We start from the raw sequence: 21,066 nt of genomic DNA on the forward strand, positions 1-21,066 counted from the left end.
TGGTTAGCTTCACGGTCTTTAAATATCTTTTTCTTTTTATCAACATTAATACAAATGCGATTTAAATTTAACCACCGATTCAGTCAAATCACCTTTGGAGCATTTAAAAAATCTCCCTTTAATTGAATGGGAATTTCCACTGAAAACGAAAGTAATTTCAAGTTACCTTGATTGATAAAAGCAAAAGACAAAGTTTTTGTTTTAAACAAACTGGATAGGTAAGTTAAATCAAACAATCATATTTATAATAGAAAAGTAAAACTTCTAATGATAAAGATGACAATACAAATTGTTTGTTTACGTCGGTCACCAAGGTTGTTCAAAGTAGCTTACAAACCGCAATTTCGAAAATAACATATAAAAAGTATGTATGTTATGATTATTTGAAAACTACATGCAAAGGCATTTTGAGGTGTTTTTATTTCTAAATGAGATACTGAATTGTCTGGATTTTCTTTCTGTTTTAGCCACGGCGTTGTCTGTTTTTTTTTCTTTTTTAGCCACGCCCTTGTCTATTAATTTTCTTTTTAGCCACGGCGTTGTCTTTTTTTTTTTAGCCACGGCGTTGTGTTTATTTTCTTTTTAGCCACGGCGTTGTCTGTTTATTTTCTTTTTAGCCACGGCGTTGTTTGTTTATTTTCTTTTTAGCCACGGCGTTGTTTGTTTATTTTCTATTTAGCCACGGCTTTGTCTGTTTATTTTCTTTTTAGCCACGGCGTTGGTTGTTTATTTTCTTTTTAGCCACGGCGTTGTGTTTATTTTCTATTTAGCCACGGCGTTGTCTGTTTATTTTCTTTTTAGCCACGGCGTTGTTTGTTTATTTTATTTTTAGCCACGGCGTTGTTTGTTTATTTTCTATTTAGCCACGGCGTTGTCTGTTTATTTTCTTTTTTATCCACGGCGTTGTTTGTTTATTTTCTTTTTAGCCACGGCGTTGTCTGTTTATTTTTCATTTTAGCCACGGCGTTGTCTGTTTATTTTCTTTTTATCCACGGCGTTGTTTGTTTATTTTCTTTTTAGCCACGTTGTTGTTTTTTGTTTTGTTTTTTTTAGCCACGGCGTTGTTTGTTTATTTTCTATTTAGCAACGGCGTTGTTTGTTTATTTTCTATTTAGCCACGGCGTTGTTTGTTTATTTTCTTTTTAGCCACAGCGTTGTTTGTTTATTTTCTTTTTAGCCACGGCGTTGTTTGTTTATTTTCTTTTTAGCCACGGCGTTGTTTGTTTACTTTCTTTTTAGCCACGGCGTTGTCTGATTATTTTCTTTTTTATCCACGACGTTGTCTGTTTATTTTCTATCTTTGAGTTTGAATGTGACGTATATAATTTTTCTGACGTCAGACACTCAAATCAATCCATGTGTTCGTAGATAGTAGATGTTTTTGTGTCCTGTTAAATTGTTCCTTTTAAAAGTTTTGGATTCTCATAAATTCTATGTATAACTTTTGGACTAGTTTGAATCTCGGTCTATTTCTGTAATTTATTCTTACATACTTTTGATTTTTTAACCCTGTATGCGTACATTGCCTATGTAAATTTTTAAATTGTTTGTATGCACATTGAACGACAAATTTATGTGACGTATATAATTTTTCTGACGTCAGACACTCAAATCAATCCATGTGTTCGTAGATAGTAGATGTTTTTGTGTCCTGTTAAATTTTTCCTTTTAAAATTGTTATACGATGATGACTGATGTACCCATATTTTTACTATTTTATTAATTGTGACTGTTTATTTAACGCATCATTTAAATGTAGCGGAATTTGATGAGACTGTTATTAAAGTGAGAGAGTTAGCGCTATAGAACCAGGTTTAATCCACCATTTTCTACATTTGAAAATGCCTGTACCAAGTCAGGAATATGACAGTTCTTGTCCATTCGTTTTTGATGCGTTTTGTTTTTTTGATGTTGCCATGTGATTATGGACTTTCCAAATTGATTTTCCTCTGAGTTCAGTATTTTTGTGATTTTACTTTTTCCTCTGCACGGTATCTTTCGCCCTTCATTTGTAGTATACTGACATTTTCAAGAAAGACGTTATTCGTTTCTGCATTATAATGAAAAGATATGGGGACATTATAATGAACACGCAAACACTAAAGCTGTGTTCATATACCAATTTTCCCCTTGAATTTGCTTATACATGTAGTTACTTCACATCAAAAATGACAGTGTTAATCTGTGATAAATACGAATCGATATTATGTGTGACAATGTTTTTGACATTTGTCTTGACCAAAGACGCTAATGCACGGAATCCCCTCCCGAGTCCCATTTGTTTTAATTGTTATAAGAGTTCATTATTTTCACTATTTGATGTTTTCTTACGATATTAAGATAACAATATTATATTTCCGTACTATGTTCTTTACCTTTTTACTCGTCTATTTATTCCAACTGATATTTTATTTTTTCAAAAGATTTATTCCTAGAAATTCTTTACACTCTTAATAATGTGAAATATATTTTGTAGTGTCACAAACTATCATGTTGTCTTATATAATATGGAGAACTTGATGTACTGTAATTGTACTTGCAGTTATTCAGCTATTATCTGATAAGTAGTTGGGACAGGTCAGAGTGATCACTCTCGCTTTAAAAGGATAAAAATGTTTTTATATCTTTTCTTCTGAAAAATGCAATAAGATAAAATACTATCTATGTTAAATTTTATATTTTACAGACCATATGAGGTCAAAGAAGGCCGCAACACTTTTCATTCTTTAAGTGAATATCTTAACTGCAGACGCTATGTTTTTTTATTCTTACAGAATGGCGGACAGTAAATTCTGTGCTGGTTGTCAGCGTAGTGATGAAGACATTCCAGCTGTATCTTGGTGCAGTGAACTTGTATGCAAGACGTGTTCTAGAGTTCACGAAAGGATGTCCCCGCCTCACAAGATAGTACCAATGAAAGAGATACAACAACTCAGTTCGTCACTTCTTACATTGTCCAAGAACTGCGACAATCATCCAGATCAAAAGATTGCACTGTACTGCTGTCAACATGACAAGGTAGTCTGCGTGTCATGTGTTCCGATATCACATCAAAATTGCAAGTCTATCATTTCAATTGAAAAAGCTGCAAGAGGCGTGAAAGATGGTACCGCTATTTCTGATGTAGAGAGAAGGATTTCAAACCTATGTCAAGTTACAGAGAACAGAAGGAGTCAAAGTGAAAAAACACTTGTAGATTTGGAAAAGAGTCGTACCAAAATAAAGACAAGGGTGTCTGAAATCAAACAGAAAGTCATTGCTCATTTAGATACGTTAGAAGCAGAGATGCATAAAGGTATTGATTCTAAGTATGAAAATTGTACTGAGAGTGTGTCCCGAAATAAAGATAGCATACAATCCAGTGCAGACTTGCTGTCTACATGGAAAAGTGATCTACATTCACTGAAGCAACTTACATCAGAAGTTCATTTATTCCAGGTGGTAAAATTTCTAGATACAAAAGCTTACCAGAAAGAATTAGAAATCAGAGAAATCCAAACAGCTACTGTTCCGATACTTAAATATAATCCGTCAGAATTTGAGTCGAAAATTAAGAACCTAGTTCCAGACTTAGGTAAAATAACGGTAGACAATGTTCAAGTCCAAATGCCTGTACTAGATATCGATCAACAAGGTCAATTTCTAGTGAAAGACGAAAGAAAGTTATCACTGACACATTCATTCCAGACCACGATATTAGGGAATGAAGTATGTATCATCAGAGGATGCTTTATTCCTGATGATAGGTTACTACTCTGTCAATACCAGGGCACACAACTTTTTGTTTGTAAACTTGATGGATCGGACTCCAGCGTGATTGATTTGTATTATACACCACACAACATAAGCTTATATGACAAAAACCATGTTGTAGTATCTGTAGATGATAAAGGTATCCAGATCATCGACCTGACATCATTGAAGCCTGGAAGGACAATTAAAGTTGAAGGAAACTGTTATGGAATCACCAGTGTAAATGAAAAGATATGGGTAAAAAATAAATCTTACACTCTAACCATTGTGAATATCAATGGTAAAGTTCTTAAAGAAATACAAACAACATTTGATCCTTGTGATATTTGTGCTAATCATGATGGTGATGTCTATTGTACTGACTTTAATAGTAGTAAAGTATTCTTAGTTTCTTCGGACGGAAAAGAACGTGAGATATACAACAGTCCTGACCCGGAACATGCTGGGGGTGTAGCTGTAGATGAACGTGGTGATGTGTTTGTATCAGGATGGTTATCAAACAACATACATAGAATATCTAATGATGGATAGAAACATGACATTGTCTTGACAGCAGACGATGGCATCGATTTACCGTCTGGTATATCTTCCAACAATGAATCAAAAGAACTTCTAGTCTTCAATCACAATGGTGAATCTGTCAATATTTATAAAACCCAAATGAACACTGGCTAATGAACACTAAAATGACTGTAAGAATTGGTGATTAACCGAAAGATAAACAATAAGCTTTTATATGTTAAATACAAATTGATTTATGTAGCCGAATTTTCTAATTTTACTCTTGCTTGAAACTTTTCAGATTTAGCTGTTAAACCATACCGAGAGTGAATCAATAATACCTATTTAATTATGAAGTGTAATGAATAGCAGACTTTTAAGAATCAATGAGTTTTATATCTAATGACAAATTGATTTATGTAACCCAGTTATCTAATTTTGTTTAGAACGCTTTCAAATTTACCTTTACTGACAATTTGAACAATACCAAGAGTGATACAATATTTATTTAGATATGAAGTGTAATGAATATGAGACTTTTTAATAAATAATGACACATTCAAAAATCTAGAAAAATATATTGATAGTTTTTTGTACTAGTAAGTAGTAACTTTTTAAACTTACACAAAGAGGAAGAATAGAGCACTAAACAGGTGGGTATGCGTAGTTCGGTCACACATTCTATTTCAGTTCATGAAAGACCGACATTGAAGTTAGTAATTTGAGACTTCTATAGTTGGATCAAATATTAAAAAAAAATATCTGAACGATTCCTCATTGAAATTAAACACATAAAAATTGCACCAGTTGTTAAAAAATAAGATCAAAGGCTGGCTTTTAAAAACCAATGATTTTGTTTATTCTTTTATCTATAGAGCGGAAAGTAATGTATAGGTAACCGAATGGCCTCCAACAATTCTAACCAATAATATGTTCCCGGTACACGGATGCCCCATCCGCACTATGATTTTCTATGTTAAGTGGACCATGAAAATAGAAATTTGGCATTACAATCAGAAAGATCACATCATAAGAAACATGTGAAACAAGTTGATTGGAATTCAACTTCGGCAAAAACTACCACGACAAAAACTTTTAACCAAAACATTAACCTGAAGCGGGACAGACAGTCAGATAGGGGAACGGACGTACGGAAGGACGGAGGGACGAACAGACGGACAGACGAACGGACGGACGGACAAACGGACGGACAAACGGAGGGACGGACGTACAGACCATAAATCATAATGCCCAGAAATGGAGCATAAAAACCAAAGAAATACTGTTTATTCACAAAGTAATGGCTCGACATGAAAACCGCGAATATGTCATACTACAACAACTAACAGCATTAGTTACAACATTTAAGTTTTGGAAAAACAAATATGAAAGGCATAAACAAATGACAACCACAGTGTCACACGATCCTAACTAAGGAGAGATACGTTAAGAAAGTAGTATTATCTAAAACAAGTAGTCAATATATTTAGATAGTAAAAGTCGTGTCGAGCTAATTTTTAGGGATAAAATTATTGTAAGAAAGGAACTGCAATCATAAGCAGAGAAACCCATTCTCTTAAGAGAAACTTTCTATCAGAGCGCTACTGATAATTTTACTTCTGCTTAATGCACAACTGGCTGACAAAATAATACATTTGATATCCTATAAGAGTGTTTGCCAAAATTTATAAAATTATAAAATCTCGTAATATTAATTGAAAACAATAATAAATGTAATGCGCTAATCTTAAACAAAAATGACCCCGAATTTAAAATACTTTACATTTAAGTAGAAATGATTTTCACCGTGATTGTCATAAAAGCCATTTCCAGCACTGATATGAAATTTAAGGTTGTTTTCAATCCAAAGAAGCCTTTAATTTAATCAATTTGATATTATATTTATAATAAGTTTGATATTTTTTTCCGGATATACTTTCATCAGGAATGCTCAAACCTGAACATTAAAAAGCAGACGATCTCCACAAGACCACGTGACCTTTCAAATGGCCTTCGAACAACAACAACACTGTTAGTTGAGGCTGAGCTAATAGCATACAGATAATTATCAAAGGTACCAGGATTGTATTTTAATACACCAGACGCGCGTTTCATCTACATAAGACTCTTCAGTAACGCTCAGATCAAAATAGTTATAAAGCCAAACAAGTAAAAAGTTGAAGAGCATTGAGGACAAGTAATTCCAAAAAACTGTGCCAAATGCTGCTAACGTTATCTATTAATATAATTGATATTCATGTCAACACGGAAATGCTGACTACTAGGCTGGTGATACCATCGGGGACAAAACCAGCAGTGGCATCGACCCAGTTGTGTAAATTTATTTTGCAATTATCAAAGGTATTATAGGTCACAGTATTGTCTTTAATACGGAGTCTTGACTCACACCGAACAGCAAGCTATAAAGGTAAACTTGTGTAAAACTGTTCAAACTGGACTACCAACGGTCTAATATATATATTATACGAGAAACACTTATGAACCACATCAACAAACCACAACTACTGATTATCAGATTCCTGTTATACATGAACAGAAGTTGATTAATAATTAAGAATTGACTTCTTTCTTTTTAAAACTTTATTATGGTGTAAAATCATGAACCTAAGCATATTTGGTATGAAAGGCGGACATAAAAATAATGGACTCCTATGGAACGTATTTGCAATGTTTTATTGATTGACTAAAAATAAATTAATTAAAATGAAAAGAGTGAACGATGTGGGTCTTTTTCTAAAATTTTCATTTATATACGGCTGTGAATTTTTCTTGCTGTATTGACGACTCATTTGGGACGACCTTCTGTTGTTTGTTTCTTTTTGGGTCGGGTTGGTGTTGTTTTTAAACTTTTCCAATTAACAATTTATCTTATCAAATTAACTATAATAAATTTAGAATGAAGTATGGCAATGTTCGATAACTTGCAAAACTCGAATCTGCGCATGCTTTTTAATTTTCTAATTCGAACTTCCAGTCTTGACATTTATAGACTATTTGTTATAATACTGACTTTTGACTACGAAGTTGATATCTTTTAAACAGGAAACCGACTTCGTTGGTTTAACATTCTAATACAATTTCAAGTAAGAGAAACGTAAAAATGTAAAATCAAGCTTTCAGTTGGCACGTTCTTTCAGGAAAATAGTAACCCCCCCCCCCCCCCCCCCAAAAAAAAGAAAGAAAAAAAAAAGAAAAATTTGTACTGTTTATGTATTTGATTTTACTTCTGTAGGTAGCTCTTACTTGACCGAGTACCAGGATGTCCTACCACAGATATGGTAACCTGTCGAAAAGTTATACAATCCGATGTCAAAAGTCGGTAATATGAAAATAATCAGTCTTTTGAAATGCAGAGGGAAATCGTCAATTTTGTGCTTACAATGTAACTATAGATATTAAAATTACTTTGAAAGCTTCTTTTTGATCTTCATTTCCGGGAAAGATTACCAAGTAAACATTCTCAATCTTTCAAGAAAAAGTAAAAAGAATAATTTCTATCAAAATAAACCAATAAAAAATATCAATTAAAGAAAAATTACTAGCCACGACAAGGTCGAATTGAGATCATTTTTATGTGCCTTTAACAATGTTTGATGACGATATTTTAGTCTAGTTTTTAGATGTATTGACGGATAATTTATTTCTTTTCTTTTAACTAATTGGCCTTTTATCAATTTTCACAAAAACAATCGAAATGAAATATTTCATTCATATGTGCAATTAACAAAGTGGAAACTGACGTTAACATTTTGTTTGAAGTTTTTAACCCGTATTCAATTAAACGGGGAAAAAGAAAAGTTAAGTTTCAACTTTTTATTTATTGTTTTTGTTAGTCTTATATACCATGTAGCAAATGTGATTCCTAATTAAAACAGAACTATTCCGTATAAACAAATTAAACTCACTGTTTATATTGGATGACACAAGTTTAAAATTACAAAATTGAATATAGAGATCATGCATCTTCAATATCAAGTGTTAAATCACCTAGAATCATAGTTCCTAATAAACAAGTGAACTTATTTGAAGAAAAATAAAGAAATATCATTACATTTAAAAGACGGAAGAGGAATTGACCGTCGTATAAATTGTCCTTTTTCATGATACAATATTGAAAATGAGGGGGAAACGGGCGGATAAAGATGACACAAAAGCTCTGTAGGTACAAAAGAAAAGCGTTCCACCATTTCTCTTTTCATATTTAATTTATAGGTTAAACCTGATACAAAATAGTCATTGCAGTAAGTTAAAGTAGGCTATTTTCATAAATGAACATGCGACTATGTAATGTATTATACACTAAGCAATCTGGGAGATAGGACACATTCACTATTGTAAATATATATTACTTTCGGGAGTTAAAAGTATTCTATAGATATACACAGATGTTACATACGGGTGCTAATGTCATGGGACAACTCTCCATCCAAGTCACAATTTGTAAATGAAAAAAACATTAAAGGTCATAGTAATTTTGATTTTCAACACGTCGCTTTGACTAACACCGAACAGTAAGCCATAGAGAGCACAAGAAATAACTAGTGTAAAACCATTCAAACGGGAAACCCAACGAGATAATCTATATAAAAAAACAAGAAACGAGAAAAAACTTATGAACAACATCAACCAACGACAACTACTGAACATCAGATTAAGACTCAGACCATTCAGAGCTTGACATAGTGACCTACTGACAACTATCATTGTATGAGATGATCAAAGAGGGTTACTTTCTTACATTTTGTAGTTGTTTTCTTTGTTCGAATGCTGTCTCATTGACGTGTATCCCACAATTCCTTTTACTCATATTAGTTTAAATTGAGGAATCTTGGCTGTGTCCTTTTTTTTTTTATTCAATATCTTAAACAGACGGGATCAATTTCCCATCCTTACTTGGATTTAAACGTCCCAGAACTAAAAAAACAGCGATACGAATAGTTCATTAATAAGGTTGATTATTATCAAAACTTTGAAAACGAGATAACTTAAAATACGGTCAGATTTTATACCGTAACTTTTCTATAGAAAATGATTCGCGTTGTATGTCTCAGTTTTGTTTGTTTTTGTCTTACAATAAACCATGTTTAAGGTCAATGATTGCAATTGTAAAAAAAAAATAAGCTCCTGTACAGTTTCGAAGTTCACTTGAAAAACTTGTTTCCACTGGATCATAACATAAAGGTTACTAACATGAGGTCTTTTCCTGAAAACGGAACTTTCTTTTTTGTACATAAATTAGGCTGCTAGTTTTCTCGTTTGAATTGTTTTATATTGTCATTTCGGGGCCTTCTAAAGCTGACTAAGCAGTATGAGCTTTTCTCATTGTTGAAGACCGTACGATGCCCTATAGTTGGTAATTTTTGTGTCATGTTTGTCTTTTGTGGAGAGATGTCACATCGGCAATTACACGACATCTCCTTTTATTTTCATTTTAACAGAAAACAAATCAAAGTCTTATCAAGGAGAATCTTCAATTTGCTAAAGGATGATTTTGTCCATGCAGACAGAGAAACAATACCATAATTTTGAAATTTTTGATTTGACAAAACAATTGAATAATACCGAAAGGACTGGACATATTACATATACCACCCCAACCCCCTCCCCCTTTTTAGCTTTGGGTTTGTTTCTGTTTATCTCCTAACATTCCACACTTTACCCACCGAAATTACGATTTCAAAGCAAGTCACTTTTATAATCTTGCACTTTTGTATATTTTCTCTTTAGTTTTAAATGCTGTTTTTTGGAGGGGGGGAGGGGTACAAGTTGCGATAAAAATCCAAATACATCTCTCATATCGTAGTTTTATTGGTTAAATACCTATACATATTTTTTCACCACAGTGCGACGCATTGTGGAGTACATGAAATATCGCACGTCCATGCCTCTGTCTGTCTTTTATGTCCTTCTGGTGGTTAATTAGATTTTTCAAGTATACAATTCTTGCCAAATTTTTATAAAACTAATAACGTATTGACACGTTAGAAAATCAGGGCATATCAACTATTCCTTAAAAGAGTTGTGCCATTTGGAAATTGCATTGCATTTGATGTCAATCCCTGTGCAGGAAATGCTTACCCTTCCGGAGCACCTGATTTCACTCCCGTTTTTAGTGAAGTTCGTGTTGTTTCTTATATATTATTTGTAACTGTTGATGTAAATGTCTTTCGGTTTTATGATTCTTTGTTTAGTCCTTGCTTTTTATTGTTATTGTCTCTGACAAATTTGTAAAAAAAAAATAAAGAACAAAATAAACAGCTGTGTGGCACCGTTAAAGTCCACAATTCCTTTAAAGTCCACAACACCGCTAAAGTCCACAACATATTTCCGCTAAAGTCCACAACGCCGCTAAAGTCCACAAACTTTCCGCTAAAGTCCACAAAATGACCTCCGCTAAAGTCCACAAGAAAACGCCGTTAAAGTCCACAATAGCAAGTTCCGCTAAAGTCCACAAAAAAGCACCGTTAAAGTCCAAACCATTTTTTTATTGTTGAAAACATATTATTCGTTATTTTTATCCCGTTAGTACAATACAAAGCATGGGCCTTTTTCTAGGTAGTATTTTTTTATCAGTTCGATACATGAAAAAAGTACAGTATCTGTATATGATTTTGTTCCATTAATTCTGATCTTTGTATTATGATGATGATGGCCAATTTGGACATCATTTCTAAAAAGTTTGTAAATTCGTTAGTTATTATTACTGCATTCTACAAGTACTTTATTTTCTCTTATTCTTTGCATATAATTACTTTTTGACATAATTAATGTAGAAAGCAAAGGTGCCTCCTAATCTATAACATTTGAACGGCATTCATTCCGGCATTAAACAAAAAAATACTAAATTTACGAATTTCCGAAGTTCTGATGTCGCAAAACTTTTAACCAACGCTTAAAATGTTATTTGTGTTATGATTTTCAGAACGGAAAAATGAAGCCAGTATCATAAATTCTAAATAAAAAAGAAAATATTCTATACTTTAAATTATATTCTTATCGATTAGTATCGGATATCGATGCGTTGAATGGGTTTCTACCAAAATGTTACAATAAAATCTGATTTGATCGATATATAGGAATATGTGGTATGAGTGCCAATGAGATAACTCTCTATCCATTGTTAAAATTTATAAAAGTAAACCATTATAGATCAAGGTACAGCCTTTAAGGGGGCTCCTGGGTATAAATGATTTTTTTTTTCTAATATAGGATTTAGCTGTATTTTTTCATAAATGTACTTTATCATATACTTAAAAGAAAAATGAAATAAAAAAATGGGGTCACCGTTCATTTAAGCTAAAATCTGCCTCTGGAAGAAGCATACATTTTTGTTAATGTCCTTTTTTTCTGTTGAACTAATAGGAGAAAAAGAGGAAATATCGAAATAAAAAAATAACCTAATATAAGAAATCCCTTAAATTTTACTATTATTAAGTTTATGTACAGCTTATTTGAAAACAATAATAAAAAATATAGGTCACCGATGAGTTAAAAAAGATATTTAAAATTTAAGGCCAAAAAAATGGCATTTTTGCACCAAAGGGAGATAATTTGGAGCTTTTTTAATTTTTAAAGTCATCTGGGGCCAAACCAAATAATTTTTTGGGGTTGTTTTTTGTACCATATCATAAAGTAACAACTAATAGTGTAACAAATAAAATTTGTAATGAAAAAATTAAGGTTTATTTTTTTGCTAAAATTTTTGTACCCACGAGCCACCTTAACAAGGAACCTTGGCTCACACCGAACAGCAAGCTATAAAAGTCCCCCAAAATGACAAGTGTTAAACCCTTCAAACGGGGAAACCAATGCCCATAAATATACATACACTAGTTGTTTATCTTGGTAAAGAATTTTAATCATGTAAAATTACTCACAAGATCAATATGTATAAACTCACAAAACGCTAAATCTGTTCTACAGTAACCAATATAATTGTATTAAAAAGAACAGAAACATTCTTTGATATTATATAATTCGTAAAAGTTTTGCTAAAACTTCATATTAGTCTTCCATTTAGCCTTTTCAAAATACTAAAAAAGTATCATTAAAAGAGAATAAAGAAAGGAAATTAACTCTGAAAGCGATTCCGTGAACTTTGATGTGACGAACATTTTATCAATCAATATGACTATAGGATATACAATGTATATATATGAGAAAAGAGATAATAAGTTGTACAACACGATATCTTTGAGTTATATTTGTTTCTTCTTTTGACTTAAATGTTTTATTCAAACACTCCTTTCTTAGGGTTTGTAGGTCTGGATTTTTGTTGTCAATTGTTGGGTATTTTTTTTTTACTTATTTATAATTATTTGTTTATTCATTTTTTTCTTATCATTCAGTGTATGTTTTTTTATAAAGCTTGGTTGTGTTTTTTTCTTTCATTTTTTTCAACTGTGTACATGTATTAGTATTATTTTTTAAATGTTAGAAGATTACTGTAACAGACAAACGACGGACGCAAAGTAACATCATAAGCTAACATGACTTCTTGAACAAATAAAAAGCTTAGCAGCGTGATAGCACATACGGACTAATGGTGCAAAGTGACAAAGTCGTTAAAAGCAAAAATTTAAAAAGACCTTCGGTTCTAAAATTTATTTAAAAACAAAAGTCATAATCAAAAGTAGCATATGTAATATCATATATTGGAAACAAACGTAAAGCCTAATAGATCAAATAGCCTATTTGTTTGCACAAGACAAAGAAGCATGACATTTGGAGTTACACAATAAGCCAGCTTACTCTTTTGTAATTACATTTGCCCGTCTTATAGCCACCCTGACAGCTGCAGTAAACATGGCCTTGTTCACCACTTAAAGAAAGCAATTGTACTGCTTTCGTGACATTAACCTCAGTGTTCTCTGGTATGTATAACATTGTCTCTAAATCTTTTCGATTTGAGTTCGACTCATTAAACCAATCATGATTACATTTTTTCCTATTTTGTATCAATTTTTGGCAATATTCCGCACAACTCCTTTGATATTTCTAGAGTCAATCGGACCTCGGTCTACTCTTTGCACTGACATTGTCTCAAATTTCTAAATCTTTAATCATCTTTTGGAATATGCTGTTCTAATCAAAGGGTGAAGTTTATCAACTGTACAATAATAAATAATGTCGTCTCTTTGCGTACTATATAGTATGATTTTTTCACTCTTTGCACTGACATTGTCTCAAATTTCTAAATCTTTAATCATCTTTTGGAATATGCTGTTCTAATCAAAGGGTGAAGTTTATCAACTGTACAATAATAAATAATATCGTCTCTTTGCGTACTATATAGTATGATTTTTTCACTCTTTGCACTGACATTGTCTCAAATTTCTAAATCTTTAATCATCTTTTGGAATATGCTGTTCTAATCAAAGGGTGAAGTTTATCAACTGTACAATAATAAATAATGTCGTCTCTTTGAGTACTATATAGTATGATTTTTTCACTCTTTGCACTGACATTGTCTCAAATTTCTAAATCTTTAATCATCTTTTGGAATATGCTGTTCTAATCAAAGGGTGAAGTTTATCAACTGTACAATAATAAATAATGTCGTCTCTTTGCGTACTATATAGTATGATTTTTTCACTCTTTGCACTGACATTGTCTCAAATTTCTAAATCTTTAATCATCTTTTGGAATATGCTGTTCTAATCAAAGGGTGAAGTTTATCAACTGTACAATAATAAATAATGTCGTCTTTCTGCGTACTATATAGTATGATTTTTCACTCTTTGCACTGACATTGTCTCAAATTTCTAAATCTTTAATCATCTTTTGGAATATGCTGTTCTAATCAAAGGGTGAAGTTTATCAACTGTACAATAATAAATAATGTCGTCTCTTTGCGTACTATATAGTATGATTTTTTCACTCTTTGCACTGACATTGTCTCAAATTTCTAAATCTTTAATCATCTTTTGGAATATGCTGTTCTAATCAAAGGGTGAAGTTTATCAACTGTACAATAATAAATAATGTCGTCTCTCTGCGTACTATATAGTATGATTTTTTCAAACTTTGCTACATTAAAAAAACCAAGAATAATGATTTGTTCAAGTTATTATCTTTTTCTCAGTAAAAATCGTACTAGTAATTACTTGTTCAATTGTATTTGTACAAGTAATAACTTGTATGATGGCTTCATACAAGTAATTACTTGTATAAAATGTTTGTACAAGTAATAACCTGTACAAAATAATAACATGTACGCGACATAAATAACGTTCAACAATTGTTGGTGTTCGGGCTCAATGCAAGATCAACGTTCCGTTCCTATCGTCTTTATTCTATATCCACACCCTGCCTTTGTCCTATATCCACACTCTCCAATGCTCATAGACACTTATTTTATTAGTTCTGGATTTCTCAACACACAAATACATCGGCAAGTGAATGCAAAACAAAATCACAAACCATTTGTTGAAAGACGCAGAATTGTCTGAATATATATTAGTTTATTTGGTCATATTTTCTTCGGTTAGTTTTGTTTTTCTCCTGGTGCAAATCAATTTTTTTGATAAAATATAAACTTTGTGTTATATGAACAGAAATTGATAATTAACGCTTCAAACTAGATATTACCAAATAAACCTATGAGAGTTCTGTTTCTATTTGTACTAATTTCGATTAAAATCTTACATGAACTAGTCCCTTAATATTTGTTATGAAAAAAAACCCGTAGATTTTCATGATATATACAACAACTTATTGTAGGTGACAAATAGTTCTGACCATTATACTTTAAGCCCCAGTCCCACTAGACCACGATCGCACCACGCTCACCGCGATCTTAAATAAATTTAGATCGTGGTGAGGTCGCGGTATGAGCGGCATGAAAATGTAAATTTTCGTTGCTTTCACGATGCTACTACGTCCTCATTACACTACTTCAACGATCTCGCTACGATTATACCATGTTATCACCGCGCTTATTCTGCGACCTCACTACGCTTATCAAGATCTTTCTACGCTCTTCACGTTCTCACTACGACCATACCACGAGTTATCCAATTGCAACACGTTCTTACCACGATTATACTACGTTCATACCGCGATCTTACTACGTTCTCAGCAATAATGTCAACATCGTGTTCCATATCAATACAGTTCCATACCTTCTATTTCTGATTAAAACGTAGACTTCTCGGAAACAATGCAGTCATGCCACCAAAATCAACTAGAACGCGTAGGCGTGGTGGTAGACGTTGATGTAGAGGCAGAGGGAGCAAAGTAACGAATTCTGATCAAACAGAGATGTCGGACCAACCAATCAAACCTTTTGTTCTTAAGTCTATATTAAGTTAAACTTTCCAAAGTTAGAGTAAGCTTGTCATACAACTTTAGGTCCACACTAATAGATATAGAATTTTTATTTTCAAAATGAAAGGGTGTGTTATATGTCAAAAATTTTCCAAAATTCTGTGATGCATTGAAATTCAGTCTCTTTTTCAATGCATCATTCTGTAGTTAAGAAGACATGTCGTCGTGGAGCACAACAGTTTCACACTAACTGTTTCTGTAAAGTTCCTATGTGCAAAAATGACCAAAACTAGCTTAGAGTTAAGTCCCTGCTAAACTGAAGTCTTCATGTTTCAGCTCTGGAGTTCCCAGTGAAGACATATTTTTTGGTTTCACACATTATCGGTATACAGTTACTAAATGAAGAAAAAGTTGAAAATCTCTTGAGCATCTTGACATATACTCAATTATAAACACATTTGAACTGCTTAGATATTTAAATGGCGTCAATAGACACATTGGAAAAGTCGCATTTTTTAACATACAATTTTCTATTTCATTTGTTGAATAGACAGATTTGCCATCCATACAAATCTGACACTGTAATCCACAATGCCATCTGAAAAATAAAATAATGTTTCAAAAATGATGGTAATCTTCCCTACAAAAAAAGCGTAACTGATCATTTTTAGCCATTGATGTCCCCTTTAAAGACACAGTACTTATAGATTATATTCATAAAAATGGCAGGAACTATATTTATAGACAACGGAAATACGAACGACCAAACAGGTCATTTTTGTCTTTAAATAAGATCATTTCTTCTCCTTTCTATTGGGTCATTTTTGTCTCCTCTTCATCGCTTATCAGATATGAAATAACACCTTAACTGTATGTTTGAAAATTTACAATGTCCATCAAAAACAAGTGTGGTGTAAACGTCAATGAGCCGCATCCTACCGACACAAATAACCAAAAGAGGTGTGCAAGTTTGACGTTAAACAAATAGATGCGAGTTTCCTTCAATGAGACAGCATCCCAGCGAAAAAATATAGGTATGAATGAACTATTAACTTGTCTCATGCTTCCAATTATTAATTTTTCTCTCTCGATTTGTTGGTATTTTCCCAAAATAAAAATTACTGTGTGCGTACTGATGAAAGTGGCATTACACACTAAAAATCGATAAATCCATCATTGTTTATTTCAGACGTGTTCAACCCCGCTCATTCCTTTGGTAACAAGAATCTATCAACTGGAGTTGTTATTTCCATAGAGCAATGTTTTGCATCACACACTTGTTACTATATATTTTGCATTATGACTGTAATATTTGCCGCTGGTCATGAAGCAGTTTCAGGGAAATAAATGATTTCTTCAATACCTCTAACAAAAGATTCTTTTAAACCCGAAGTATGATGAAAACGTCAATCAACTTTAGGTAAAGAAAAAGAAAAAAGTACATGGTAAAGAAGTATAAAGGGTTTGAAGGACAAAACGATATAGGTAGGACCTGCTTTTTAAGGTCTTTGTGTCCATCACAGGTTATGTGTGGTGACCTTTTGTTCTTAAGTCTATATTAAGTTAAACTTTCCAAAGTTAAAGTAAGCTTGTCATACAACTTTAGGTCCACACTAAAAGATATAGAATTTTTATTTTCAAAATGAAAGGGTGTGTTATATGTCGAAAATTTTCCAAAATTCTGTGATGCATTGAAATTCAGTCTCTTTTTCAATGCATCATTCTGTAGTTAAGAAGACATGTCGTCGTGGAGCACAACAGTTTCACACTAACTGTTTCTGTAAAGTTCCTATGTGCAAAAATGACCAAAACTAGCTTAGAGTTAAGTCCCTGCTAAACTGAAGTCTTCATGTTTCAGCTCTGGAGTTCCCAGTGAAGACATATTTTTTGGTTTCACACATTATCGGTATACAGTTACTAAATGAAGAAAAAGTTGAAAATCTCTTGAGCATCTTGACATATACTCAATTATAAACACATTTGAACTGCTTAGATATTTAAATGGCGTCAATAGACACATTGGAAAAGTCGCATTTTTTAACATACAATTTTCTATTTCATTTGTTGAATAGACAGATTTGCCATCCATACAAATCTGACACTGTAATCCACAATGCCATCTGAAAAATAAAATAATGTTTCGAAAATGATGGTAATCTTCCCTACAAAAAAAGCGTAACTGATCATTTTTAGCCATTGATGTCCCCTTTAAAGACACAGTACTTATAGATTATATTCATAAAAATGGCAGGAACTATATTTATAGACAACGGAAATACGAACGACCAAACAGGTCATTTTTGTCTTTAAATAAGATCATTTCTTCTCCTTTCTATTGGGTCATTTTTGTCTCCTCTTCATCGCTTATCAGATATGAAATAACACCTTAACTGTATGTTTGAAAATTTACAATGTCCATCAAAAACAAGTGTGGTGTAAACGTCAATGAGCCGCATCCTACCGACACAAATAACCAAAAGAGGTGTGCAAGTTTGACGTTAAACAAATAGATGCGAGTTTCCTTCAATGAGACAGCATCCCAGCGAAAAAATATAGGTATGAATGAACTATTAACTTGTCTCATGCTTCCAATTATTAATTTTTCTCTCTCGATTTGTTGGTATTTTCCCAAAATAAAAATTACTGTGTGCGTACTGATGAAAGTGGCATTACACACTAAAAATCGATAAATCCATCATTGTTTATTTCAGACGTGTTCTACCCCGCTCATTCCTTTGGTAACAAGAATCTATCAACTGGAGTTGTTATTTCCATAGAGCAATGTTTTGCATCACACACTTGTTACTATATATTTTGCATTATGACTGTAATATTTGCCGCTGGTCATGAAGCAGTTTCAGGGAAATAAATGATTTCTTCAATACCTCTAACAAAAGATTCTTTTAAACCCGAAGTATGATGAAAACGTCAATCAACTTTAGGTAAAGAAAAAGAAAAAAGTACATGGTAAAGAAGTATAAAGGGTTTGAAGGACAAAAGGATATAGGTAGGACCTGCTTTTTAAGGTCTTTGTGTCCATCACAGGTTATGTGTGGTGACCTTTTGTTCTTAAGTCTAGTCGTGGAGCACAACAGTTTCACACTAACTGTTTCTGTAAAGTTCCTATGTGCAAAAATGACCAAAACTAGCTTAGAGTTAAGTCCCTGCTAAACTGAAGTCTTCATGTTTCAGCTCTGGAGTTCCCAGTGAAGACATATTTTTTGGTTTCACACATTATCGGTATACAGTTACTAAATGAAGAAAAAGTTGAAAATCTCTTGAGCATCTTGACATATACTCAATTATAAACACATTTGAACTGCTTAGATATTTAAATGGCGTCAATAGACACATTGGAAAAGTCGCATTTTTTAACATACAATTTTCTATTTCATTTGTTGAATAGACAGATTTGCCATCCATACAAATCTGACACTGTAATCCACAATGCCATCTGAAAAATAAAATAATGTTTCGAAAATGATGGTAATCTTCCCTACAAAAAAAGCGTAACTGATCATTTTTAGCCATTGATGTCCCCTTTAAAGACACAGTACTTATAGATTATATTCATAAAAATGGCAGGAACTATATTTATAGACAACGGAAATACGAACGACCAAACAGGTCATTTTTGTCTTTAAATAAGATCATTTCTTCTCCTTTCTATTGGGTCATTTTTGTCTCCTCTTCATCGCTTATCAGATATGAAATAACACCTTAACTGTATGTTTGAAAATTTACAATGTCCATCAAAAACAAGTGTGGTGTAAACGTCAATGAGCCGCATCCTACCGACACAAATAACCAAAAGAGGTGTGCAAGTTTGACGTTAAACAAATAGATGCGAGTTTCCTTCAATGAGACAGCATCCCAGCGAAAAAATATAGGTATGAATGAACTATTAACTTGTCTCATGCTTCCAATTATTAATTTTTCTCTCTCGATTTGTTGGTATTTTCCCAAAATAAAAATTACTGTGTGCGTACTGATGAAAGTGGCATTACACACTAAAAATCGATAAATCCATCATTGTTTATTTCAGACGTGTTCTACCCCGCTCATTCCTTTGGTAACAAGAATCTATCAACTGGAGTTGTTATTTCCATAGAGCAATGTTTTGCATCACACACTTGTTACTATATATTTTGCATTATGACTGTAATATTTGCCGCTGGTCATGAAGCAGTTTCAGGGAAATAAATGATTTCTTCAATACCTCTAACAAAAGATTCTTTTAAACCCGAAGTATGATGAAAACGTCAATCAACTTTAGGTAAAGAAAAAGAAAAAAGTACATGGTAAAGAAGTATAAAGGGTTTGAAGGACAAAAGGATATAGGTAGGACCTGCTTTTTAAGGTCTTTGTGTCCATCACAGGTTATGTGTGGTGACCTTTTGTTCTTAAGTCTATATTAAGTTAAACTTTCCACAGTTAAAGTAAGCTTGTCATACAACTTTAGGTCCACACTAATAGATATAGAATTTTTATTTCAAAATGAAAGGGTGTGTTATATGTCGAAAATTTTCCAAAATTCTGTGATGCATTGAAATTCAGTCTCTTTTTCAATGCATCATTCTGTAGTTAAGAAGACATGTCGTCGTGGAGCACAACAGTTTCACACTTACTGTTTCTGTAAAGTTCCTATGTGCAAAAATGACCAAAACTAGCTTAGAGTTAAGTCCCTGCTAAACTGAAGTCTTCATGTTTCAGCTCTGGAGTTCCCAGTGAAGACATATTTTTGGGTTTCACACATTATCGGTATACATTTACTAAATGAAGAAAAAGTTGAAAATCTCTTGAGCATCTTGACATATACTCAATTATAAACACATTTGAACTGCTTAGATATTTAAATGGCGTCAATAAACACATTGGAAAAGTCGCATTTTTTAACATACAATTTTCTATTTCATTTGTTGAATAGACAGATTTGCCATCCATACAAATCTGACACTGTAATCCACAATGCCATCTGAAAAATAAAATAATGTTTCAAAAATGATGGTAATCTTCCCTACAAAAAAAGCGTAACTGATCATTTTTAGCCATTGATGTCCCCTTTAAAGACACAGTACTTATAGATTATATTCATAAAAATGGCAGGAACTATATTTATAGACAACGGAAATACGAACGACCAAACAGGTCATTTTTGTCTTTAAATAAGATCATTTCTTCTCCTTTCTATTGGGTCATTTTTGTCTCCTCTTCATCGCTTATCAGATATGAAATAACACCTTAACTGTATGTTTGAAAATTTACAATGTCCATCAAAAACAAGTGTGGTGTAAACGTCAAAGCCGCATCCTACCGACACAAATAACCAAAAGAGGTGTGCAAGTTTGACGTTAAACAAATAGATGCGAGTTTCCTTCAATGAGACAGCATCCCAGCGATAAAATATAGGTATGAATGAACTATTAACTTGTCTCATGCTTCCAATTATTATTTTTTCTCTCTCGATTTGTTGGTATTTTCCCAAAATAAAAATTACTGTGTGCGTACTGATGAAAGTGGCAT

General features: G+C 32.7%; 1 protein-coding gene across 1 annotated transcript; it reads left to right on the plus strand.

Moving 5' to 3' along the window:
- The first annotated feature begins 2,775 nt into the window (after positions 1–2,775).
- LOC134694266 (uncharacterized) lies at positions 2,776–4,284 on the plus strand. Its single transcript, XM_063555270.1, has one exon. The coding sequence runs from the start codon at positions 2,776–2,778 to the stop codon at positions 4,282–4,284; it is 1,509 nt and encodes a 502-aa protein (XP_063411340.1).
- The last annotated feature ends 16,782 nt before the right edge of the window (positions 4,285–21,066 follow it).

This window comes from Mytilus trossulus, chromosome 13 (genome assembly GCF_036588685.1).
Source record: "Mytilus trossulus isolate FHL-02 chromosome 13, PNRI_Mtr1.1.1.hap1, whole genome shotgun sequence".
Lineage (NCBI taxonomy): Eukaryota > Metazoa > Mollusca > Bivalvia > Mytilida > Mytilidae > Mytilus > Mytilus trossulus.